The 25,450-nt window shown below is 41.3% G+C and overlaps 2 protein-coding genes across 3 annotated transcripts; one reads left to right on the top strand and one right to left on the bottom strand.

Annotated features, from left to right (window-relative positions):
- The first annotated feature begins 758 nt into the window (after positions 1–758).
- Positions 759–2,474, top strand: zc2hc1c (zinc finger, C2HC-type containing 1C). The gene is made up of 3 exons (XM_071520894.1): positions 759–1,118; positions 1,653–1,892; positions 2,238–2,474. The coding sequence occupies exons 1-3, from the start codon at positions 759–761 to the stop codon at positions 2,472–2,474; spliced, it is 837 nt and encodes a 278-aa protein (XP_071376995.1).
- A 285-nt stretch (positions 2,475–2,759) lies between these two features.
- Positions 2,760–12,300, bottom strand: LOC139645205 (serine/threonine-protein kinase Nek9). Of its 2 annotated transcripts, none has more exons than XM_071520860.1 (23): positions 11,433–12,300; positions 10,278–10,455; positions 10,144–10,199; positions 9,987–10,057; positions 9,741–9,846; positions 9,218–9,349; positions 9,006–9,116; positions 8,786–8,850; positions 8,106–8,156; positions 7,811–8,003; positions 7,554–7,698; positions 7,239–7,439; positions 6,991–7,037; positions 6,695–6,856; positions 6,494–6,602; positions 6,238–6,399; positions 5,867–6,034; positions 5,710–5,763; positions 5,406–5,593; positions 5,153–5,311; positions 4,834–4,938; positions 4,685–4,738; positions 2,760–4,595 (listed from the first exon to the last, which is right to left on the bottom strand). In XM_071520860.1, exons 1-23 carry the CDS (start codon positions 11,616–11,618, stop codon positions 4,416–4,418), a joined length of 2,883 nt encoding a protein of 960 aa, XP_071376961.1. In that variant the 5' UTR covers positions 11,619–12,300; the 3' UTR covers positions 2,760–4,415. The 2 variants fall into 2 exon arrangements, with proteins under 2 accessions (XP_071376961.1, XP_071376960.1); XM_071520859.1 differs by having other exon boundaries at positions 5,704–5,763; positions 11,433–12,299.
- Positions 12,301–25,450: the final 13,150 nt, after the last annotated feature.

Here is a 25,450-nt window from a genome sequence, read left to right as displayed (position 1 = left end):
AGAAAACAACATCAGAGTTGTAGTTATGCTAATTCACCGTTACTTTTAACTCAGACAAGCATGCAGGTCAGTGTTAAAGGGTTTGAAACGATAAACTAGAATCTTGAACGAATGTTTTCCAATCCCAGAGGCAGTGCTGGTAAGTACTGACGGGTAGCTAGCAGCAATGTATCTAGGTTAACATTATTTAGCAACAGCAAGCCATGCCATATTAGCTTTTTCTCTCGATACAAATATGCATATACTGCAGATTACCCATAATCTCATTCACTTTCTTTTATTTTCTTGCTTGCTTCCTTGCTTCTTTTTTATTGTAAAAAGAAGTGATGGTGGAAAAACTCCCTCATCCACAGGTGATGAGGGATGGCTCAGCTGTCTCATGCAGAGCTCCATGGACCATCAGTAGCGCGTCAAAGACAAGACCTTTGATAACAGATGACGAGAGAAGGCTGGTGCAAATGAATAGCAGCGACCACACACACATGAGATGTCAAAGAAGAGGCGGTCCTCAAGAGCCATATAACTCTGCAAGACAAAGACACTGCAGTATTTACACCGAGGCACAAGACAGTGTCGTACCTGTTAGGAGGACAGATGGAGTCGACCGGGCATTTCCACTCAAGCCTGTGCACTACAGAAGAACTGTCACCTTCAGGACACAAGACTCACGTGATCCATATGAGTCTGAAAAATCCTCATCACACCCAAGAGGTCTTTCAGAGGTCATTAGAAATGGGAAAAATGGCAACAAGAAGCCCATGGAAGTTCCTTTAGTGTCCCAAGAGCATCTGTCAAACAGCATCAGAGAGGCCACTGGATCCCAGCAGCCAAGGAGAGATTCACCCAGATTGCCCAATGCACAACAGCGGGTGGCCAAAGCAATTCATGTGAAGGAGCTCCTACTACAGGAGAAGCTACAGAGGATTGAGAAAAAAATAAGAAACAAGATCCAGAGGGAGAGGGAGAGTACTGCTGCAGGTGATGATGAGCAAAAGAGTGAGGAGGAAGAGGAGGAGAGGCACGGCAGAAGACGAGCAGAGCAGGAAAAGGAGCGGAGAGAGACCAGGATGTCTCTGACTGAGCAGCAGAGGAGAGAACCAGCAAAACGCAGAGAAACAGTGAGACAGGACAAAAGACAGGAGGACATTAAACAACAGAGGAAGAAGCAAGATCAGTGGAACAAGGACAGAATGCGGAATACGCATGAAGAAGAGCGGGGCAGATCGGACGGAAGGGAAATTGAAATCGTGCAGAAGCCTCAGTCGAAAAGAGACAGAGATAGAGGATTTGAGGAGGTCATTGCTCATGAAAGGGGGGGAAATGGAGAGCTGAACAGAGCGAAGCGGGAGAACGTGAAAGAGAAAGAACAGAATAGAAGAAAAGGGGGGGATGGAGAGAAAGCAAAGGAGAAAGTAAAACAAAGAGAACAAAATAAGACATTTAAAGAGGACATAGACTGGACTAGGGAAAAGAAGTATATGGAACAAACGTCTAAGGAGAGATATGGCTCAAATGCGGATGAAAGGGAACAAGGCCTGCCTCAAAAGAGTCGACAGAAACCTGATCATAGACTGGCAACAGAAAACCACAGCGGCAAGGGAAGGAGAGCATCCCGGGAACCTTTACTTCCGGCGGTTTCTAGTCCATCTCAGCCCAGCAGACTGCAGCGGGGGGAACTCGGCCCCAGAGAGAGCACAGACACCCAACTCCAGCTTCTCCCATGCGATATCTGCGGCAGAAAGTTTTCAGCGGAAAGATTAGAGAAGCACCTCAAAATCTGCGAGAGGGCGCAACAGTCCCACCGCAAAGTCTTCAACTCCTACAATCACAGGACCAAGGGAACGTCCCTCGAGCAGTTCTTGAAGACCCACACCAGAAGCCACACTCCAGATGTAGGCCTGTCATCTGTCATTTTCTCTATCATTCTCAAATCTTTCAACTGAGGAATTATTAAAGAGTAACTAAACCCCAAATCCAAATCTGTGTAAAGCCTGACATCTAATGGTAAAAAGCATGCTACTGAAATTACCATCTGCTATTGGCTGATCTTTGGTGCCAGATGACATCACTACCTGTTGTACTCTATAGAAGGTGGCATCATCTGGCACCAAAGATCAGCCAATAGCAGATGGCAGTTTCAGTAGCGTGAACATTAGATCTCAGATTTGGGGTTTACTCTTAAATAGGCTGCTGATGTATCTGATGTTTTTCTTTGTGGTGTACTGCTTCTTTTGCAGAGAAAGAACAACTGGAGGAAGAACCACGAGGTGTTCATTAGGAACATGCGTCAGGGTCGTGTCCCAGGTGGCACCCATGGTGGCACCCTGCAGCCCCAACCATCCAACCCGGCCAACCCTGACTATGTGACGTGCCCTCATTGTTCGAGGCGGTTTGGTCCCGGACCAGCAGAGCGACACATCCCCAAGTGCCAGAACATCAAGAGTCGCCCTCCGCCACCTCGCTACCGTCAATAAAACATGACGTCTCTCTATTTTGGGCCAGTTAAAATATTCAAAAGATGTTTCATTTCATTACTTATCGGCATTTTGTTACATAATCTTTTCTGCCTCATATTCTGGTCTTTGTGAATGTTTTTTCTTTCTTTTTCAATAGGAGTGTCGAAGATCATTTAGGCTGTCTACCGGTGCAACAGCATCGTAGAAGCAAGCTGAACTATTGCACTTTAATATCATTGATGCGTCTTCATGTGCAACTTGTGTTCAAATATTGATGTAGCACACATAGCAAAAGATAGCTGTTGGGTTTTATTTATTTGTTTTTTTTTACACAAAGCAAGAAATAACAGTGTGTCTGTGAATTAGTGAGCATTTAGACCACTGTAACATCTCATCAATATTTGGTAAGCTGTTGGCAAACAATGATAAGTCATATTTTTTAACCGTTGACAACAAACTGTATAAAAACATCCAACCAAAGTAAAACATTGTTTGCACTATTTTTGGTTTCCATAGATTGCTAAGGCACTTTGACTGTCTTCTACACTGCATCGCACTGAATGAAAATGTTGCCAGTGTTATATTGTTTGATTTGACATCTCACTGACCAAGAGACAACAGCTTATACACTATCTATAAACAAATAAAGTAAATTTTTGGTTATCGTGATTACACTCAAGAAACAACAAAACCGACCAATAGTAAACAAATACACAAAATGCAAATAGACTTTTGCTTTCACAAATGATGCAAAATAGGGCAAAACAAATATTTCAGAAATAAGAAGTACCAAAGACAGATAAAATGGTTAAAAATGCATTATGAAAACACTAACAGTATTGCTGCAATGTAGGCTTGTATATGTCTTACAAGACACTGCTTTCTAAGAAAACTGTTCAAGTGTTCATACATGTGACAAAGAAGTTTACCTATATTTGTTACACCAATAGAAATTCAAGAATCAATTAAGGCAACAACAATAAGTAACCTATGTGTTAAAAATGAATCAGTAGTTCCATGTTTCACACAAATGCCCTTTGTAAATGTGGCAATACGACATGCAAATTTAAAAAGTAAATATTTGCATGGGAAAACTAAAATGTTTTTGTAATAGGCACTATCTACGATAAATACAAAAAGGTTTGAGAGGCTATGCTGTATTTGGCATTTTCCCCATTTGAGAATATCAAATGAATTGGAAATAATTCAGAATAAAGTGATCGAAAAATTAATATTTTCACATTGGAAGATGCCATTGACATGAGTCATGAGCAATCTGGACATTACACCGGCTGCCCATCTTTATTTGGAATAACTATTAAAGATTAATAAGCTCTCAAGGGTTGAATATAGTAAACCTACACTTAGGATGAATTAGTAAAAGGTTTCCTCACTACTTTCATGAGCTGGTCTTACCTGTTATGTGATAAATAGTAACAAAACATCTGAGGCATGGGACTAGAAACTCAGTGCAGACATCACTGAGACAGCGAAAACACCACCAAAAACATTTACTTAATATTCACATTGCACAGTAACACTATGATCAGATTGTCTCTCGCAGGTGTCAAGGTCAGATGCTTCATGTTGAATCCAGCCAACATTTCAGTCTGTGGAAAACTAAAGCTAGATCACTGCACTCAGGTGAACTGATGTGTGCATATGAGAGGGTGCAAGGTATTATCTTACATATTCAATATAATCATGCAGCACTATATCAAGCATGTATGACGTTAACACACCGTGATTGGGCATGAGGCCGCCTTGGTGTAATTGTAAGTAATTGTCGAGTACTGAACTCTACTGTGTCTCAACTCCAATACTTCTGCACGTCGACTTTGCCCTGCACTGACTGTCTCCACTGACTGTCTCCACTGCCCTCAAACCGGCTTGTTTAATTTGATATGTGCTAAGAGTTTTATCACTTCTCCCGTAATCAGGGCATCTGCATGTTGAAGCTCACGGACTAGCTCCTGCAGATCTGCCCCCATGGTTTGTGAATCCGCCTCCTCTTCCTCCTCCATCCCCAAGCATACGATCAGAATGGTGGTTTCCGTTCTTTTCGCATCCCGCTTCTCTTGCCGTTAGACGGTTAATTGCGGCCCAGAGCCTCTCATTCTCCTTCAGCTGGTCACTGACCTATATACAGCAAGAAAACACATTCAACTGTCATTCACTCACATGGATCAAAGAAGGCACTGAGGCGGCCTCTGAGAAAAACATCTCACCTGCTTCTCGAGCGTCTGAATCTTGCCCTCTTGACGAGAGACCGTCTCTCGCAGCTGCAAAATAAGGTGTAAGCTGTTAAGTCAGATCCTGTGAAAACAGGGTGTACTCATTGGTTCATGATGCACTGCAGAGTGTGTAGGTTTGATACCTGTGTGATCTCGCTACTTGCTTTGCAGCATGCAGCTGATTCTCCTTTCTTACAGACATCAGCCTCCTCCAGCCCGTTGACTTTATCACAGCTCATTCGTTTAGTCTGTGGAGACAATCGGGGAAGTAGTGGAGAGTAAACACAGCAGGTGTATCAGCCAGATGTAACTTAGATGCCATCTTAGATGTGTCTACCAGCTAAGGTTTATAGTTAACCCATCTTTTTGGTGACCACTATATGAATGCAAATCACAAAATCCTTTAGGCGAGAACACAAGTGATGTTGTCAAGAACAGTGTGAACAACAGATGAGATATTACCGAGAGGCCTTTCTCGGTGGTAACCGCTGCAGCCGCAGCCTTCAGTTCCTGCAGCTCCTCATAAGGCAGAGTGACACTCTCAGAGTAAGAAGAAAGGCAGTCAGGCGTGGAGGTCTGGGAGTCCAGCGGCATGGGGATGAATTCTGCATCCTGGAGCTCCTGGTGGGGAGAATCATCAAAGATAGCAAGATGTTACATCCTCATTATCTGAACCAAGGTTTCCTGATTCCTTAGTGCATTCAGGGTAACAAACCTTTCGAAGCCAGAGAGGGCAGGAGCTGTCCCCGGTCTGGTTTGCCACTGACATCATGGGGGTCTCCATGAGGCGCTCCTCAGTATCGGCCTCCACTGTGCCACCTAGACCCCTGTCACGAACCTCCGTCTCTGCACCTGGCTCCATCTCGAGATCCACTGTGGATGTAGATGCCTCCTGGCCCAGCCCTAAATATACACACAGACACACACATACACCAAATGTAAACTAGCAACTTGCTCATCAAGTAAAGAAAATGCAGCGATACACAAATCAGTGACCAGAGAAAAGTATTTACCACTACCGATTGACAGTCCACTGCTGTTAGAGCGAATGGTCTTAGAGTTGAGAACTTTCTCTGTGAAGGAAAAAAATAAATAAAACGAACATTAATTCATCACTCCTGACTCCTGGCTGCTGTGAGCATTATAGTGTAGAAGCATCTGGTGGTGATGACTGACCCATTATGAGAATAGTGTGCCACGCACGGCAAGAGAGGTCTGGCACATGGTGGAGAGAGCCGAAGATGGGCCTTGGCAAGGCAGGGCAAACCTCCGAGCCAAATCCCTTATCAGCAGGCATTCCAAGGCGCCCATTTCCTGCGTTTCCCCATGCAAAGATCTGATTGTCTGCAAGGATGAAACAGAAGTAGGTTCTACTGATCCGATGACAATATACCCTCAGGACCAAAACAGCCTGGGCAGTCTTCTTCCTGGGGAAATAATCTCTAATACAAATGCTTATGACAGCCACTTAACTCCCACAATCCTCATCACGTATCCAGAATGTATGTCATTTCCACAAATGCACCAGAACTTGTACTTGTTCTTACCCTCGGTGGCTGCAATGGTGAAGCCGTCTCCACAAGACACTTTGGTCACTACCTTCCCCCCAAACGGTCCAACGAGGACTTGGACACCCGGGTGTTTCTTGAAGTCCTTCACACCCAGCTGCCCGTACTTGTTGCAGCCAAAGGTGATCAGACGGCCGCGTTCTGAAAAGTCACAAATCATATGGAATGATGATTCGTCAAAATAGTGGCAATTTCAATTCACATGTCAAACATGAGGCTCTTTTTTTTGCAGTACCGTCAATAGCAGCTGTATGGGTCTTCCCTGGAGCTACGACCTGGATCTTGAACCGGGCTAGCTGCTTCACCAGGGTGAGTGTGGTGGTGTATGGGATCCCCTGGTAGCCCTGGTAGTGGAAAGAAGAAAGCTTTCAAACACAGTCGTGTCTTCGACAATCTCTATATCTGGGTTGTAGCTCTTCCAGTATGGCAGACTAACCTCTCCTGGGTGGTTCTTGAGGCCAGAGACCCCCTGGTTCAGACCAAGCCTGTTGAATTCATTGTTTCCACATGCCAGGACTTTCCCCATTTCAGTCAAGAAGAAGGTTCCGTCGCTGCCGCATGATACAGACGAGATGGTGGCTCCTTTGGGGATCTCCACCTGGAAAAAACACCAAACAGACAGGACATTGCAAAGTATTAGCTGCAAATATGAATATTTTCTCAATGAGCTTGCTTAAAAAGGGCTTAATGAAGATGGTCATGGATATGCCAGTACAAAGAACACAGTCTTACTTGCATGGGAGAAGAAAAGTCATCCTCACATTCCAGGCCGAGACGCCCTGCATCAGGAAATCAGAGATAAATCAAAGCAGAAAAGCTGAAGAGCAACTTTGACCGTGAGTCTTAAGTACAAGTGTTTGCTGAAAAGGACGCTGTCTCCACCTGCTGGCTACATTTGGAACAGCAAAAACAGAGCTTGGCAGAGGCCTAATGAAATCAGCTAAAAACAACATACAGTTACCAGCAATCCTGCTATGTACCATGCTCTCCGCAGCCCCAGGAATAGATGTCCCCGCTCTGAGTCAGCACCACCACGTGGTTGTCTCCGCAGGAAACCTGACGGACGGGCCGCTCCTCAAAAAACTCCAGGAGCACCGGCTTCAGGACCTCCATGCTCAGCTTGCTCTCCACTCCGATGCAGCCGTAGTAGTCCGACCCAAACATGTACATCTGGTCCTCATCTGAAAAAGCAGCAGCATGCTCATTCAACAGCATGGCTTTTTGAAGACCACAAGATCGATCTAAAATTCCTGTCTTTGCAGTTGAGGTTGCAGTTTGCACATTTCCTCACTCACCGGTGACACAAGCTGTGAAGTCGGCCCCACATGCCACCTGTCGGATGGCCTTCCCCTGGAGCCCCTCCACCTTCTTTGGCTGCCGGTATGAGGCCTGGTCTCCGTGGCCCAGCTGGCCCACCATCTTGGCCCCTCCTTGGACATTCTGACAAGAGAGGTGAGAAAGATCACAGTAGTGGAGCTCCAGAGTCTCTGGCTTTGGTCGAATATACACTGCAATCTAGTACATCTGTCTTACAGTGGTGGATAATACTCACAGCCCAAGTATACAGCTCTTTTTCCACTGTCACCACTGCAAAGTGATTCTCCCCTGCACACACATGTTGGGCACTGCTGCCCCCTTTAAAAGTGTCCAGTTTCTGGGGGGTGAACTTTCCCCCGCCCCAGAAGTACACCTCCCTGGAGCGTGTTGTCACCACGGCAACAGGGCTCTCTGTCACGGTACTCAGCCTAAAGCACAGATAGGACAACGCATCAGAATCGTACTCGAGGGACAAAATCAACAGGCTCCCAGTCCTAGTACAGCATATGAAATAATTGGCAACAACTTACTTTGGTTTCTTCATTGCTGAGTTCAGCAAGGCAACTCGCTCTTCAAGCTCCCTGAAAGGGCAAAAGGTTGTGATCAAGGGCATGACTGTTTAGACTATATCCCCTTTTACACCTGGCGTTAAGATCCTCCTGGATGATCGGACTGCGATCGGATAGCACAAAAACACATAAAATCCAGGTGTGAATGCACTTACACATTAACACATTAACAAAGTAGTGTAAATGCAATGGGTGTTCAATCCACATATAGGAGCAACATAAATGGAAGTAAACTATTACTTCTTGTAACAGAAGTAAACAAAGTAAACTAGCAGCCCTATGCTCCGATGTCGCGTATGATACAAATATTGTCCAAGACGATCTCTTCCTCTGTTCTGAAAAATAAGAAAAAGTGCATACAAAAATGCCAGTTTCTTAGCACTTGCCATCATTAGGACGTATGAGGGGAAGGGACGTATGTTTTGCGGGGGAAAGAGAAATCCGATCCCAATGCAGGAGACTAATTTTAACACCAGGTGTAAATGTAATCCAGCTAAAAGATATCTGGGCACAATCCGGACATGAGACGCATGTTAATGTCAGGTGTAAAGAGGGCCTGTATCTCTATTTCATCTGACAGAATCCACAACATCTTCCATTCAAGAAATCACGTAACACTATTTCGCTCTCAACCAACTCACTGTCTGCAGCAGGAGATGATTGGCTGGTCCAGAATCTGGTCAGCTGTGGGCCTCTGTGCAGGATCCTGGGACACAAATAGATCACAAGCACTTTACGCTCATATCCATCACATGGGCTAGCTTTTTACATGGCCCATGTTAGACAACAGTATGTAATAACTGCCATCAAACCATTTGTTTCACAGCAATCTGAAACAGGACACTCTCTTGATCCACTCACTTGATCTAGACACTCGTACACCAGCTTGATCAATGCAGAGGAATAAACATTTGAGTCCACTTCCATAGTCCAGTTGCCTTGGACTATTTTCACACACAGGTTCAGAGGGTTCTGGTTGGACACAGACAGCACAGTTAATAAATTATGTAAAAAATATCCAGCATACTGATTAATGCAAATAACTGAAACAAGCTGTGTTGATGCAAACCTACCGTTGCATCAAATGTTCTGGTAAGAGTTAAGACTTCAAAAATGACACATCCCATGGCCCAGATGTCTGATTTGAAGTTGTACTTCACTCCCTGGCACAGTTCAGGCGACATGTAATACGGGGTTCCAACACACTGGATTTACAAAGAAAAAAAGAGTGCAAAAAGTAAATAAACTCGACACTTATGCAGATATAATACGCATGTTTCAGCTATGCCATACAATAGCGTGCAGAGCTATACAGCAAATAATTAAAAGTAAGTAAATTCCCAGTCAGCAAACACCCACAGCCTCATGTACTGTGTAACCAACTCTCCCATCTGGATACTCATCAGACAGGAATAGCACCGGCCAAGGTCGCAGCAGACAATTAGCTGTGCACAGTCGCTGCTGACATTTCTGATGTGTGCTTTCATCACACTGGGTTCCTGTGCCTGTAGCCGCTATGGACTGGACTACAGTTATGCCTGGTTGACTACATGTTGCAGGAAATGGTGGAGAAACTTTGATGTTAAAACAACTTACAGTCTCAGCCATTTCAAACTGGGAGTCGAGTTTCTTTGCAAGGCCGTAATCTCCCAACTTGATGAGGTCGGTCTTAGTCAGGAAAATATTCAGCGTTTTGATATCTCTGCAAGAAAAGTCAATGCGATTAGGAAAAATGGCTCCAGCAGGTCGATGTAAGTGACAAAATAGCCAGTCAGTTGACTAACAACAAAAGCAACAACAAAAGATTGTCAAAATGTAAGAACTGGAGCTGAGAAAACTTACCTGTGAAGGACCCCAGCCTTGTGAATGTGGGCCACCGCTGAGGCAATTTGGTACAGGTACCATATGACCGTCTGAGAAAAAACATATTAAAAGGATATACTATATATTGGAGTATAATGATTTCTGTATGTAATAATTGCCCTGTGCTGTTCCATACCTTTTCACTGAAAAGTTTCTTCTTCTGTTGGTTGATTTTATCATACAGGTTTCCTCCTGTAATAACAGCCATGTAATATTTAGTCACTGATCAACAACATTCAAACTCATCTCAGTCAAACTGTATTTCCTTACCATTGCAATATTCCAACTCAATAAGCAGAGTGTTTTTATCCATGAAGTGATTGAAGTAGGCTATGATGTTGTTGTGCTCCAGGATGGAGAGGATGCTTATCTCGTTCATGACATCTCTGCGCTCCTTGTCTGACAGACAGTTCAAATCCACCTCCTTCCATACCACCAGGGAGTTGTCCTGGGAAAGCCAGAGGGGATTATGTCACTCAGTAATACTACAGCAGTGGTGCCCAAACTGGGGTTCAGGGACCCCAGCAAAATGAGGGTGTGTTACTGTTACTTCATTCACTAGAAACTAGTACAAAGACAGAAAGTATAAGGATGATTCTTCCAAATAGAGGCTCTACAGGACAGACAGACAATAAAAAATCTTCTGATAGGAGGGTCCCTGGAACAAAACCTTCATCAAATGGGAGTGTGCGGTTGAAAATGCATGTATCTGGGGAGAGCCTTGACCTGGAAAGGTTTGCGAACCTCTTCGCTGCAGTATGTAAACCCTTTTTTCACAGTAGAGACGAAAGCAAGGCATGGGAATGTCATTTATCTTGCTCTCACTCAAGAATTTCTCACAAGGGTATGGAAACAGAGGAACAGTGAGCCACTTTAGTTAGCCAGAGGCATTAAATTATGATGTAGCAGGACGAGAACTTGGTGAAGCACTATTACACAAGATATTTCTTATTTTGTGATCACTGGATGACCATTGTTACATGGTTGCAAGGTCCAAGAAAAGGTTGTGGGGACCCTGTACATAAAACCTGTTCTCCCTGCCCTGCAGTGATAACAAAGGTGCTCACTTTGGAGAACATATTACTATTACTAGTATTATTGCAACAAGCACTATTACTATACTATTACTATACTATACTATTACTATAGTGCTTGTTGCAAGTTACACTGTATAACTCTTGCTCTTTGAACATGACACAGAAAGGATGGTCATTTCAACAACACAGCCTGTGTTCATGAAAAAAAACATTGTTGCTTTACTGTCACTTTTAAACTTTGCTATTACTTTTTAAACATAACAAACATGAACGAACCTTTCTAAAGAAGCAAAGCAAATGTATAGCCTTGTGTATACCTTATGACACATCTCATAGATGAACTACAGTACACTCGTGTATAGAAAATTGTGCTGAACTTGAAACCTACCTCTGTCCTTCTGTACAGGGTTGCTTCACCAAACGCCCCCCTCCCGAGGATCCGGATAGGAATGTAATGCAGCTTTTCCTCTTCGCCACTAAATGTGCCCGACGCTGATCGCCCACTGGCCACGGACTCACTGCCCAAATCTGAGTTTAGCGAGGCGAAATGCCTTTCATAGTCCTCCAGTGACATTTCTGTATAGACACTTGGTACAGTGATGATAATAACCCGAACAGGCCTGACGACAAATGTTTCTGAAAGACTGCTACAAAAGCATAAACACGTCTATCATGTTATCTATCCCGACTAATAAGGCGTATAGTCACTATATTAGTAAAGCACGAGCATCGAAGCCCCCTTTAAGAGAAATAAAACGTAACAAAATGTGCAACTATAATAGTTGCACCAGTGTCAAGCCTGCCAGAATAAAAAAAAATAGAACGTCCAGCCAACTATCGAACTTTCAAAATAAAAGTCTTGTCGACACGCCCACTGGACGAGCCAGTGTTGTAGTGTTTTGTGAATAATAGAAACGCTTTTACGCTGAAGGCAAAATGGCCGTACTTCCCGTCTTGTTCCGGCTAGGTCTAGCTAGCTTGACGCAGTTAGCTAAGAGTTTCAATGTTAGGGGAGGAAATAGAAAGCAGAGCGCTTACAGTTAGGAAGTCGAAAGCAGAGCGCCCATCGTAAATAAATCGCAAACTGTCATGTAACTGTAATCCCACGAAAGCAGGTAAATTACTCTACATAATAACACGCAAGTTAACATGTGTACTAACGTTAGATGTCCTAGACGCGTCTAGCCTCAGACACTGAATCAACAGAGCCACAACATAGAGAAAGTCCACCGCAGTGTGCGATGAGTCAAGGAGTCCATCTTTTCCATTTCCATGCGCACAAACCCGGAAACACTCAAATTACAAGGGCTCTCAAACTTTTTCCTGCCAAGAAAGAGCCCCCTAACAGACACACATCAGATCACAGACCCCCCTCTCCCCCATGTGATAACAGCTTTGCCCCAAGGAACCCCATCTGATAAGATTTCTGTTGTTAGGTATCATTTTGTGGAGAACTGTGGGGAGTGAAACCTCTCATCAAAATAATATTCATACATTCTCTTTGTGCTGACCTCTAGTGAATGTAATGTGAATTTTGCTAGGGCAGTGGTTCCCAAAGTGGAGTCCGGGGACCACCATGGGTCCTTGAAGGGGTGCCGGGGGCGCCCACTTCCTAGAAGAAGGCATAATGAGATAATAGATACTATTTTGTTCATAAGTGTCACCTACAGTATAGGCTGTTAATGTGGGTATAAAGGCATATCGATTGACAAAAATATTCTCAGATATCATTCCTTAGTAGGATAAAACATTGTACAGAGTTATTTGGGGGTCCTTGATATGAAAAGGTTTGGGTACTCCTTTGGGACCCCCTGCAGCCCTCTCAAGGGCCCCCAAAGGCCCCCAGAGCCAACCTTGAGAACCAGACTTCCCATTCTTTCTCATTCTCTAGTCCCTACTTGTCACAAGTGTAAGAAGTGTAGTTCATTAGGCCCAGTAGGGACATACAAGGTTTAAACCCTATAGCAGTTAGCTGCCGCGCAACAAAAAAACACAGCAGCTAAAATTCTTAATCCTTACAGAAGAAATTCTCACTTAGAAGAGAGGCAGTAGTGAGTAATGGCCCTCTCCCTCCACACACACATACACACACACACACACACACACACACACGGTTTTGTAATATTGACATTGCAGCCTTCAAACAGATAAAAGGCCTGGTAAACACCCGTGATTCCAGAGTAAAATTCTGATAAGCAAAAGAAAATCCAGATATGTTTTCAAATGACGAACACAGCACAGGTGGACGTGCATTCCACCATGACGCGAGAAATAAAGGTAGGAAGGTCTACACAGTTTCAAACCCTCATGCTTTTGGAAATCCACTTTGAGCTCACACCAAACTGTATGTGTATTTGTTCAGGATCTGCGTTCACAGTCAGACCTGGGTCCATTTTTCCACACTATCCACTGGTTCTCCTGTGTCTAGGACTGCTGAGCACTATTCTACTGATAGCTGCAGTTGTTATTGGGATTTACTGTGAGTACAACTGTTCAGAGAAAACCACTGTAGCTCTACTCCACTCCTCTATCTTTGGAGTCACCTTGGATTACATTGTACTAACCAATAATTCATGAATTGATCTATGGACCCGGATGGGGTCAATTCATGAATGAACTCATCAGTTCCAATTCAACTGAGGAAGTGGTTGGAATTTGAAAAAAAAAAAAAAACATACACTAAACAGAATAGGAATTGAGTTGGAATTTCAGGAGGTGTAATTCAATTCAATGAAATTCTGTGAAATTCCATGTTTTGTTTTTTTTCTTACCACATATCTGACATTACAGGGAATGTTATATATTATCAATACTGGATATCATAAAATGTTAAAGGTTCCTTTCAGGTGGTATTTGATGCATAACATGTAATCCATACATTATACATACATTATGACTGAATGTATATGCTTTGTTTAACTGTCTTTTATTTGATTCATAATGTTTGTTTTATAAGATAGATAGATATAATTTTATTTATGTGTCACTCCTCAACATACAGGTCAAACAGAGCAACAAACACAGTACCCCAATAAAAAAGGAGGTTGAGGACCACTCATTTAGAGTTATGAGACACAGGCTAAAAATAATACACATAAAAAAAATACTAGAACATATATATATATATATATATACATATATACAACGTACATACACACAAATATACACACACATAAGTACATACATTCGTACAGATACATTGATATACATATACATACATACACATGCACACGAAAAATAGAGGTCATAATACACACACAAACACAAAGAATATAAAACAATCTTAGTATTGCGTTATAAAATTTAGACACTCATGAATGAATGTCTTCTGTTGAGGATGAGGTGGCAAGCTTTGGCACATTCGTTGATACAATATTTACCAGCTAAAACTACACACAATTTATTTAAATCATCGTACTCTGTCTGTATAGAGTTCACAGTGTAAGAGTACATGGGCTTCTGATTCAATAGAACCATTATTACATAAGGTACAGAACCGTCTATCGGCTGGGTGTTTGTGTACCTACCAGTTTCTATAGCTAAAGGTGCAACTCCACATCTGGATGTAGCAAAGGCGCTTCTGTGCTGCCTTGATAAGATACTTTGTACATATGGCTCTGTATCAAAAGCACTTTTAAATAGGCAATAAGTACGCAGTTTGTTACCCTCAGCTTTATTTATTAACTGAAACCATTTTTGTTCATCACTCTCTGACACTGCAATGTCAAAATTCTTTCAGTAATTTCTTGAATAGACTATATCTGTGCGGGCAAGGTGGGACATATGCAAGGAGCTAAAAAAAGTTCTCACAGTGTACCTATAATTTTTTACCTTAGTCAACTGGGAAGCCCACAGAAACACATGTTTACAGATTCGACTATCAGGCATGCTGCACAGTCCTCACCCTCCAATCCGTGGTCATTAGGCTCCCCATCTAACCCTTCTTGAAAATACATGACCACTGGCGTTGCTGTGTTTTCTTGTTTTCCAACCCATATCACCCTGTATGGCAGCAGTTGGGGTGTATTTACCAACTCCTAAATAAAATCTGTATGGTCGGCTAAGGACAGCATTAACACAAGAGTAGCTTCTGTAACCCCAAACAGCAGCGGCATATGTCAGAATGGGTAAAACCAGAGATTCAAACAGTTTGGTAAAACATGTAAAAGGAAGGCCACACATAGATTTACATTTGGCTATGATAGCACCCAGAGCTCTATTTGCATGCATTGCCAGATGCTTAACAGTTTTGTCAAAGTTTAGAAACTCTGTTAGGATCAGCCCCAAATATTTATACTCCTTGACGACTTCTAGTGGTGAAGGGCCACATGAAAATCTGAACAAAGTTAAGGGAGCTGATGGGTTCCTAAAATGCACCACCTTTGTTTTGTTAACATTTATGTTCAGTTTCCAATCCTGACACCAGCTATGGACAAGGTCTAACATCTGCTGTAATTCTCCTTCAGTCTCAGAAATTAAGACGATGTCATCTGCATATAAGAGGATGGATATTTTTTCCTTATCTATAAAGACACCCTTACCTAAGGCTCTGATTGACATAGAAAGATAATTTATGTAGCCTACATAGAAAACATATAGTATAATGTTTTGTTTTCTTGGAGCTGGGTGACATTCACATTCCAATTAAAATTCCAACTCCAGGAAGTGAATTGGAATGTAGGCTACCATGCATTTTCAATTCAATTCATGAGCGGCCCCAACAGTGCTATGGACATATATCATCATTTATCAGCCTACATAACATACATAACTCTATTTCCCCTTGCGGTAACATAACTTACATGATGTGAAGTGATGAAATACAGTTGCATCATCAATAACCAAGACCTTGCTTTCTGATTAGAACCTACAGTATACATTTAATCACATATTGACCTACTTATCTCTGGTCACAGGTGGCAAAGTCGGTGAACAATATGTTTCCCAACAAAAGCTCATGGGTGAGTTGAAGCAACTTCAGTCCATGCAGAGCGAGGCGATGAAAGCTCAGGAGGAAGCCCAGAGAGCGTTAGAGAGCGAGAGAGCCAGCCATCTGCAGCTCAAACTGCAGATAGAGCTGCAGAAGAGCCTCAACGACGGCCTGCAGAGCCAGATCGAGACGCTACGAGCGGAGAGGACAGCACTGCAGTCTAATACATCTGATCTGCGTGAGACACCGCATCATTTTTTCACTCACTACACTTTTGGATTAAATTCAAATAGCACCTAAAATCTAAAAAGATGTGTTTCTTGTAGTGATTTTGCCTCATTGTCTTTTTGTGACAGAGGCAAGTTGTGGTCATTGCCTGCCAGGATGGTTTCTCTTAAACTCATCATGCTACTTCTATGCAAAGTATGCGTTCATTCCCAAAAAGAACTGGCCGGACAGCAGAGCGGACTGCATTAGTCGTGGAGCCGACCTGGTTGTGATCGATAATTGGGAGGAGCAGGTGGGTCCAGTCTACTGGAGGTGAAACTCGGAGCAGAGGAAAGGGTGGGAAGATAGGATGTTTTTTGTCTTTATATGTGTACCAGCGGCTTGGAAAAGGTCTGACATAAGCATTGTACAGGCTGCAAAATGTTAATTATCAAGGAAACCTGACAAACTTGAGAATAGAAAATTTTCAAAGGACAATAATCACTAAACAAATCATTGCTGAATTTTCCCTCTTGTTTCTGTGCATGCTTACCAGGAGGCCAGAGTAACTAAGTACATTACAGAGTAACAAAGTACCACACTTGAATACAGTTTTAATAACTTGCATCTGCCAGTAGGTTTGTGCTAAGAACAAACCGCTGTTGCTGCTGGCTGACATGTAAAACAATTTTTCCTGGGAAAGACCTAACCGACACTAGAACAGCAAATGTAGAAGCTTTCATGAACTGTGTATAGATTGAATCACTATGGTGTAACATCAGTTTGGGACCCTCTTCACTGTTGCAGCCCCACTTTGTGATTTAGGCTGATAAGATGGGTGTGTTTTTACATTAAAGCCTTACGTAGTGCAGCTTTAAGTAAGGGATTAATGTCCTTGTTTCACCCCTACTCTTTACCTAGGAAATGCTGTTTGAGTACTTACCAAAAGTGGCATCCTCCAGTAAACCGTGGTGGGACTTACAAGAGGGAATCTGGATCGGCTTCACGGATATTCACACAGAGAGGACTTGGGTATGGATAAATAACGTGACTCAGCTGGATGGAGGGTAAGAGCTTTAAGGGTTACTTGCTGTGATAATCAGTATCAAAGGCTTTGATTAAAGCTGCTGCACCAAGGATGATCATAAACCCTGTAAACAGCTGTCTGAATACATGTATGATTAAGTATTCATCAATGCACATGCAAAATAAGCATATTTTCATTCTTTAGAGAGGGAGGTTTTAATCTCTTTCTAGTGGATAATCCTGTTAGAAAGAGATAAAAACCTGTCTAAGGCACACATTTAGACCATCTGTGGTGAAGAGAAGCGGACAAATCAGATTTTTCATTGGTGCCCTGTTAATGACCTCTGCTACTGCTTGAAGACAGATAGATTGAGATCCTCCCATCTGATAACTACCAACAATTTATTATGAGACAGTAAATAGATAAAGAAAAAATAACGTTATCTTTGTTTTAGGTACTGGATAGATGGGGAGCCTAATGACCACGGATTGGAGGGTGAGGACTGTGCAGCAATTTTTAACAGGGGCAGTCCCAGGAAGACGTGGTTTGATGGAAAATGTGAAAGCCATAAAAATGAATGGTTATGTGAAATGGAGCCCAACAGCTCTGGAGTTCATGGCGGTATTTCCCAGGCTGTGGTTTAGTCTCCATGAGGAAGTGTCATGCATAATGTCAAACAAGATCAGAGACATCATGTGTAATTTCAAACAAAATCAGCACCTGGTAATCTGCAATAGATCCCATTTATTCTGTTAATATGTTATTTTGCTCACCAATAAATAAATACAATGTATGGAGACAACAGTGGCTCTTTGATTCATTGCATGAATACTAAAGTAGGGTTCAAGCAATATGGGTTTTTACAGGCAGATACCGATATTTTTCGATTGAAGTCACCAATAGCCGATATTTTGTACGGAATGCAACAAACTCAGGTGTTCTCTGGGGGGTGTTGCAAGGCATTCTGGGAAATGTAGGACGTAGACAAGGAAGTGTGGGGGAATGTGGCACCATGGGTGTGGCACCACCAAGAAAGTGAATTACAACACTTAAAGCTACACTAAGCGATTTCTTCTGACCACTAGGATGACAGAAACCGCAACACATTTTGTAAACACACACAGCAAAGCTACTGCGATGGAAGCCCATAAGGACAAACCGTGCATAAAGGCTAATGGCTAAAATAAACGTACCTACGGAGAAATATTGCCGGTTACCAGTCTCGCTTTGCCAGATTTTTCTCCCGCAGAAGGTTACATGTCCAACAATGACAAGTGAAGAGGTAGGTAGCAGGTTTAGCTACAAGTTGAAAACGTTTACTTGCTTGCTTCATCGATTCGCCTTTTCTCGGGCCGACTTTGACAAGAAGCTTTAGGAAAGAAGTGAAAACAACACAGCTGGCCCGCGTGTGTGGCTATTTGTTTATAATATTACATCTCACGGAAATCTCCACGTAGCATGTTAGTTGTCCCCCACCAAAGGGGGGATCGGTCTCCGTCCGTTAGTTTGTTAGTTCGTTTGTTAGTTAGTCACACTGTAATGTTGACTTTGTGCCACTAGGGGGCGGCATTGACAATGACTGGGGACTCATTCATTGTCAATGAATGAGTAAAGCAGGTCATACAGTTAAAGTTATCATACAATGTGGGGGACAATGAATGGGGACTCAGTGGTAAAGCAATACAGTTAAAGTTATCATAGGTAACATAATAGTCTACACACGCTACACATTTGGAGACATCAGACTGGGTTGATGTGTTGAAGTGAGAGTCAAAGGAGTATTTTTGGGCAAACCTCTAACCACAAGACACTGTAGTTATTGTACAGTTGTTGGACTGTTGTACTGTTATTGCACTCATCACTGCACTACCACTGTGCCTCAGTGTTGACTACTTATATCATATTACCACTTACCTACTGTGCAATACATATATCACTTATCATTTAGCATTTATATTATTCATAACACTCACGCTCCTGGTGTTGTATGTTATATTGTATACTGTATTATAAATTGTATTGTAGTGTACATTGTGTAATGTACGGATTGTATTTATTGCGTATTGTAGTTCTATTTTGTACTGTATTGAGTAAAAACAGGACAATTACAGTTACTACATTTCAAGATATAACTTGTAAGCCTAATTCTGAGGAGAGTAGGCAACAGAAATATATGGTCAATCTGTCCTTTCATTGTCCCATACGAAAATGCTACAATTTCACTCATATTTCAAATACACTCAGCAATCACTGACTGACCCAAGGGTGGAACTACATCACTGGTGCGGGACACATGTTTACTATTTGGTTGTTTCAGGATTGGTTACAGGGTCTGAAATCGTTTATTGCAGGTTAAAGCATAAAATAACTATTAGAATGCAATGAAATTCTTTAAAAAAAAATTATGTAACCATTTGCGAACCTTTGAATTTATGTTGAAGTCTTTTTTCATTTTTCAATTTCTTTTCTGAATAACTCGTGAACATAATGAGAAATACTGTTATCTATTTGTATCCCAATGGAAAATCTGTTCAATGATTTTTTAATAAAGATAAAAAAAAGAAAAACAAATACCACAAAAACATTCTGTTCTCCTTAAAGTTCTCCTTTAATAAAGTGGATGACTAGGCCTACACACACACACACACACACACACACACACACACACACACTCAGCCTTATCATGGATATGAAAGAGCAGGTAAACAGCTCAATGGGCACAACTTGCAGCAAACAGCGCAATGGAGAATCCACAGTCGAGTTCAGAACATGGGCAGAAAATAACAACTAAAGGAAAGTTTTCTCAATATAGTTTCAGCAAAGATGGATCTCACTCACAGCGTCAAACATTTGGACAAGGTATGACCCACTTCAAAATCAAATCTTCTACATTGTCTGACATATTGCCTGCTTCTATTGCTCCAGTTTTCCTTTAACTTTTGTCTTTCTTTCTCTTTCTCCTTGTAACTGGTCCTGTATAAATGCTGTTGTATAAGTGTAATTAATTTAAACTAGAGTTGTTATAATTCAAATGTTAAAAAAGAATGAAAAGTGTGGCTAAAAATCGACTTCAAATGTAATCTGGGCTTTAAAACTAACCCTAACACTAACACAAAAAAAATCTAGGTTTGTGGCTTTAAAATCATATTTATCATGAACATCTCTGTAGTTTGCATGTCATAAGGTAAAAAGTCGCCCTGTAATATACGCTTTAGTTTATTTGAATGGTTTGTGATGGAACAAACTCCGGTCTCATGCAATAATATGTCTTTTTTTCATTGACTTAAATTTGAGGTAAACCATACAGATTTGAACTCATGTGAAATGCAACAAATTTCAGTGACTGTGCTCACAGACAGAGGTGGGTCTGGTTTTCCACACTACCGATTGGTTGTACTGGGTCTGGGACTGCTGAACGCCTGTCTGCTGTTAGCTGCTGCTGTTATTGGGATTTACTGTGAGTATGACTATTCACCAAAAAATATGGTCATTTCATTTCCCTCTTCTTTGGAAATACTTTTGTATATCACACTGCTGATATACACTTTACAGTAAAAAAAAATATATATCCCACCTGGCTTTTTGCACATTTTACAGTTATTTTTAATCTAAATTCAATGCAAAACAAGATTATTATGTCAAAGTATGTAATTCAAATAGCAGCAGTTTAGTTTCTGAAAGTATTAACACCCTGTTTCATTTGAGCCAAATTGCCACACTAGCAAAAATTTGTTAAACATTTCATATTATGTTACTCAGACATCATCTTTAAGTTGTAAGTCGGATTTCTGATTTATTTTCAGAATTGTTTGAATTCTGTTTTTCCTGTGAGTAAATCCAAGACTAGGTCCCTTTAATACACTTTAAGAAGATTTTAGGGTGTATGGTGAACATGGAGTAATCAGCCAGTATGAAATGGTTCACTCATGGTATCTGAGTCCAAACTTGAGGTTAATGTATATTCAATGAGCATTTCTTGTCCGATTTTACAATGTCCATGGAGAAATCATATTTGAATTTTATACTTTCACATAAATTTCTATATTTTCCTTTGACAGAATAAAGCACTTTGAATGTAATTCAGTCATGAAAACGCCTAACAAATAGGCCTACAAAAATGTGCAAAAACTCAAAAAGGGCAGAATGCTTTTTTTGGAGTGACTCTTGTGAGATAGACTTGAGAAATGAAGCTCGACACACAGTCGTTGCTCCTCATTCTCTTTGTGATGGTGAGTTTCTTGTGTCCTCAGGTACCAAAGCCAGTGAGGGTTACCTGCAGATTCCCCATTCAGCTGTAGAACCCTTAGCCATTGAGCTGAACAATCTCCGTAGCAACCACAGCGATCTGATCAAAGCCAAAGAGGTGGCCCAGAAAGCGTTGGAGAATGAGATTGCCAGCCATCTGGAGCTCAAACTGCAGGTGGAGCATCAGAAGACCCTCAACGACGTCCTTCAGAGCCGGATCGAGACACTTCAAGCAGAGAGGACAGCACTGCAGTCCAATAAATCTGCCTCTGGTGAGACAGAATTATACTATAGTTCATGAGCAGAGTCTGTATTTAATCTGATAATTTAGAGAGAATACTAAAATACACCCAAGGTAACAAGAAATCTTTTACTTTTTCCTTTCTGCTGTTGCAACAGAGGAAAGCTGTGGCCGTTGCCTACCAAGATGGATTCTTCTTAACTCATCCTGTTATTTCTTTTCTGAACCTGAGTCCAATTTCAAAAAGAACTGGCCAGACAGCAGAGCGGACTGTATTAGTCGTGGAGCCAACCTGCTTGTGATCGATAACTGGGAGGAGCAGGTGGGTCGAATACAAGAGAAAAACAAAGGAAGGGAAAGGGTGTAAAGAATTGTGAGCCTATGTGAACTGAAAACAGGTAAGCTGTAGTTGAAATGGGAATAGTAAGATCCTATTAGTTATTTAGTCAGGAAACACTGCAATCACAGCTGCAACCATTTATTGCAATGCCCTGTAAGGCCCAATTGCTTTAACATTAACCTGATATAAACCAGATTTAAAGGACCCATAATATTCAGTGTTCATGATTTTATTTTCAAATATACTATCACACATAAGAATAATGCTTTTCATGGTGTCTTGCAAATAAATCTAGTTCAGTTGAACAGGTATTTATAATGCCAGGTTCATGTCATCAGAAGTGAAAGAACTGGATGACATCTTGTTGCTACGTCTTGGAAGTGTTTAAAAGGAGAATTCTGGTTAATTTTCAACTTGGGCTTTATTGTTCTAGTTTTTGCCATCATCCTGATCGTTTATGATCAAAATTTCATCAATTACTCTACTGTACAGCTACATACTGTATCTCTCAGTTTGCAGGGAGCGCTTCTCTCTGATACAATCCCACTTGGCTAATGGAACCTCAAACATTCAAAAACACCCAAACATGTCCTTTTCAACACAATATCACCCACACTGCAATGAGACCTGCCTACATCCGATTCTCCAATCATCCATGGCCTCAAACTGAGTATATTGCAGTATTAGATATGCGTCATTTTAGTAGAAATTTCAAGTTCTCTGACGCTGCAGTCATATCAGATTTACCATAAATACAAACTGCAGACTGGGAAAAAATGTTCACGTCAACCTCCTAATGTGACAGACTGGAACTGGACTGGAAGGATTTCAGCAATTGTTTAGTGAGCTGAACAAGAGAGTTTGTCCTAAACTGCCTGAATTTTTGAAAATGCAATAACTTTTAACCACTAAAACAAAATCTGATTTTAACTATGTCTACATTAAACATCTTTAATCATATATGTATTTAAATAGAGGAAAATTTTAACTCTAGAATAGGGCCCCTTTAACATATCAATTTATATATTTGCACAGCAACTTATGACCGACAACCTCCCAAGAGTGAGTCCGAGTGGAGTTTGGTGGGCGAATGGATTCTGGATCGGCCTCACTGACATCGAGACAGAGGGGACTTGGGTTTGGGTCAACAATGTGACCCAGCTGGAGCCACAGTAAGAGCTGCAGTATCTCACAGAGTGTTAATGCGCTATGGATTATGGATTACTAATGATTCCTACAGATTTGCCACATGAGCCACATGAGAGTATGCGGTGCCATGTCATGATGACAAACCAAAATGGTGAAACTGCACTTTTTGTCTGAATAACTTTGCTTTATCCAAGGTACTGGATAGATGGCGAACCTAACAACCATGGAGAACAGGGTGAGAACTGTGCTGCTATTTACTCCAGGGGCGATCCCAAGAAGACGTGGTATGATGGGAAATGCCACCATCATCGATATAACTGGATATGTGAGATGGAACCAATGAGTAAAAAAAAATAAATGAAATTGTGTTTGTGTATAATACACGTTATAACTGTCTTAATAAAACAAATAAAATAAGTTTAAAAATATCTCTAATTTTGCTGAGGTTTTTTCAGCTACTTTTTCAGCTTGACAGCAAATCATTGTAATTGTATGTAGAGAGACAGCACCAAGTCCTCCTGCTCAGAATCTTTCAAAATAAACCAAGTCCTGCTCAAGAAGTTATTGGTGTCGATGATCCATATCATGTTATGTTTGACAACTGTCAAATGTTCACACTCTTGGTATACATGTAAGAACAAGAAACAGACAGATCAATCTGCAGTGTTAGTATCCAATAGTTGCTCTGCAGCAGTTGATGCTTGTTTTCCCGGTCACATTTTAGCAGAGGATTGCCACCTGAGGTATGAAAAGGCCACATATCAATAAAACACCATAGTAGGACAACACATACTGAAGAAGCCTCAGAAAACACACACACACACACACACACACACACACACACACACACACACGGTGTGGGAGTCATAACAAATGGAAGTTCACCATGGCCACTCACTGCAGGAATCGCTTGCAAATGGAAGTTCATGGAGGAACATTTGAAATAACTCTCCCATGTGGACTAAAACCAAAGGTGACCAGTGGATCAACATCACAATACTCGTACTAAGTCCCAGACCTGTTAATATTTTCATATATATTTGAAAATAATCCCTGCATCCAGAATGAACAGTTCAAACTTCCCCTCAATTCTCAGGTGTTTCTTCTTTCTGTTTCCTACTATCTACAACAGATACGGATAATAGCTGTAAGTACAGGTACAGGTCAGCACATTAGTAAGAAAATAATATACTGCAATAATGCCAGAAAAATGGAATAGCAATCAGAACAACTGAGAATACAATTAGCATCAACTTAAAAAACGTAATATATTATGTTGGCTATGCAACATGACATGACATCTCTATACTGAAGAAAAAAGGAAAGTCAGTTGTCATATGTGTTATATTTTCACCCCTGTTAGATTATCTGTGTCAGCAGGATATCTCAAAACTTATTATTAAACTTATTATTTATTAAAAATGTAATAAATTGATTTCCCCATAACTGGTTGACCCCGTTGCTAGGTATGATGCTCTCTTTGGACGCTGTCATTGGTTGATCAAGAAAAATCAACACCCCTTTTTTGTCATCCAGAATAAACACAAGGAATCACACAAGATAAAACACAATTTACTCGATATTAACGCGTGGTTTGCTTATACTAATACTAAAAAAAATAATAATAATAGAGCTGATGGGACAAAATCTTTGAAAACCGTACGAACCGTACTTTTTAATACTTACAGTACGGTCCTCACAGGTTGACGCATTATGCCTTTATTTGGGCGAATGCAGTAATATTATTATACTTTACTAATTTGATGTTAAGATTTGGTGAAAATGGCTCAAGACTCAGTAGTATTAGTATAATTTATAGACTATATTGGTAAGCCTATATGAATAGGATTTTTTAACAAGAGTACATTGCCGATGATGCGGACGTGTGTCCCTATCAGTGACCAGACAATACAGCAGGAGAAAAAAACTCCTGAATTATATTCTCCTTTGCGGTATGCCATCCTGATTCTATTTCCAGTATAGCAATGCATTGAAAAATAGCATCCACTTTTGTGAGTAACACGGTCACCCACACTGTTCAACTGTTTCCATGTCGTTTTCCAACAGAGGAAAGCTGTAAACACCGTTTGACAGCATGAACCCTTCTCAGCTCAATGTGCTACTACTTCCTTTCCTCAAACATGTTACAAAGACATTATGGCAAGAAGCCAGAGAAAACTACAAGAGGAAAGGCAATGGCTTGGCAGTCATAGATAGTAGGGAGAAACAGCAAACATTACTGAAGAATGAAATGAATACATAAAATG

The sequence above is a fragment of the Centroberyx affinis genome, unplaced genomic scaffold (genome assembly GCF_046629955.1).
Source record: "Centroberyx affinis isolate AG114_WGS23_722 - 3 ecotype Tasmania unplaced genomic scaffold, CSIRO-AGI_Caff_v1 ptg000830l_1, whole genome shotgun sequence".
Lineage (NCBI taxonomy): Eukaryota > Metazoa > Chordata > Actinopteri > Beryciformes > Berycidae > Centroberyx > Centroberyx affinis.
This window is presented reverse-complemented; position numbering and strand designations above follow the sequence as displayed.

Coding starts and splice junctions, on each gene's coding strand:
- zc2hc1c (XM_071520894.1), top strand. CDS start 759: ATGGAAGTTCCTTTAGTGTCCCAAGAGCATCTGTCAAACAGCATCAGA. Junction 1,119..1,652: donor CAGCAAAACGCAGAGAAACA/GTGAGACAGGAC, acceptor AGTCCATCTCAG/CCCAGCAGACTGCAGCGGGG. Junction 1,893..2,237: donor CCAGAAGCCACACTCCAGAT/GTAGGCCTGTCA, acceptor CTTCTTTTGCAG/AGAAAGAACAACTGGAGGAA.
- LOC139645205 (XM_071520859.1), bottom strand. CDS start 11,618: ATGTCACTGGAGGACTATGAAAGGCATTTCGCCTCGCTAAACTCAGAT. Junction 9,350..9,740: donor AGTTTGAAATGGCTGAGACT/GTAAGTTGTTTT, acceptor TTGTAAATCCAG/TGTGTTGGAACCCCGTATTA. Junction 7,038..7,238: donor CTGGGGCTGCGGAGAGCATG/GTACATAGCAGG, acceptor TTCCTGATGCAG/GGCGTCTCGGCCTGGAATGT.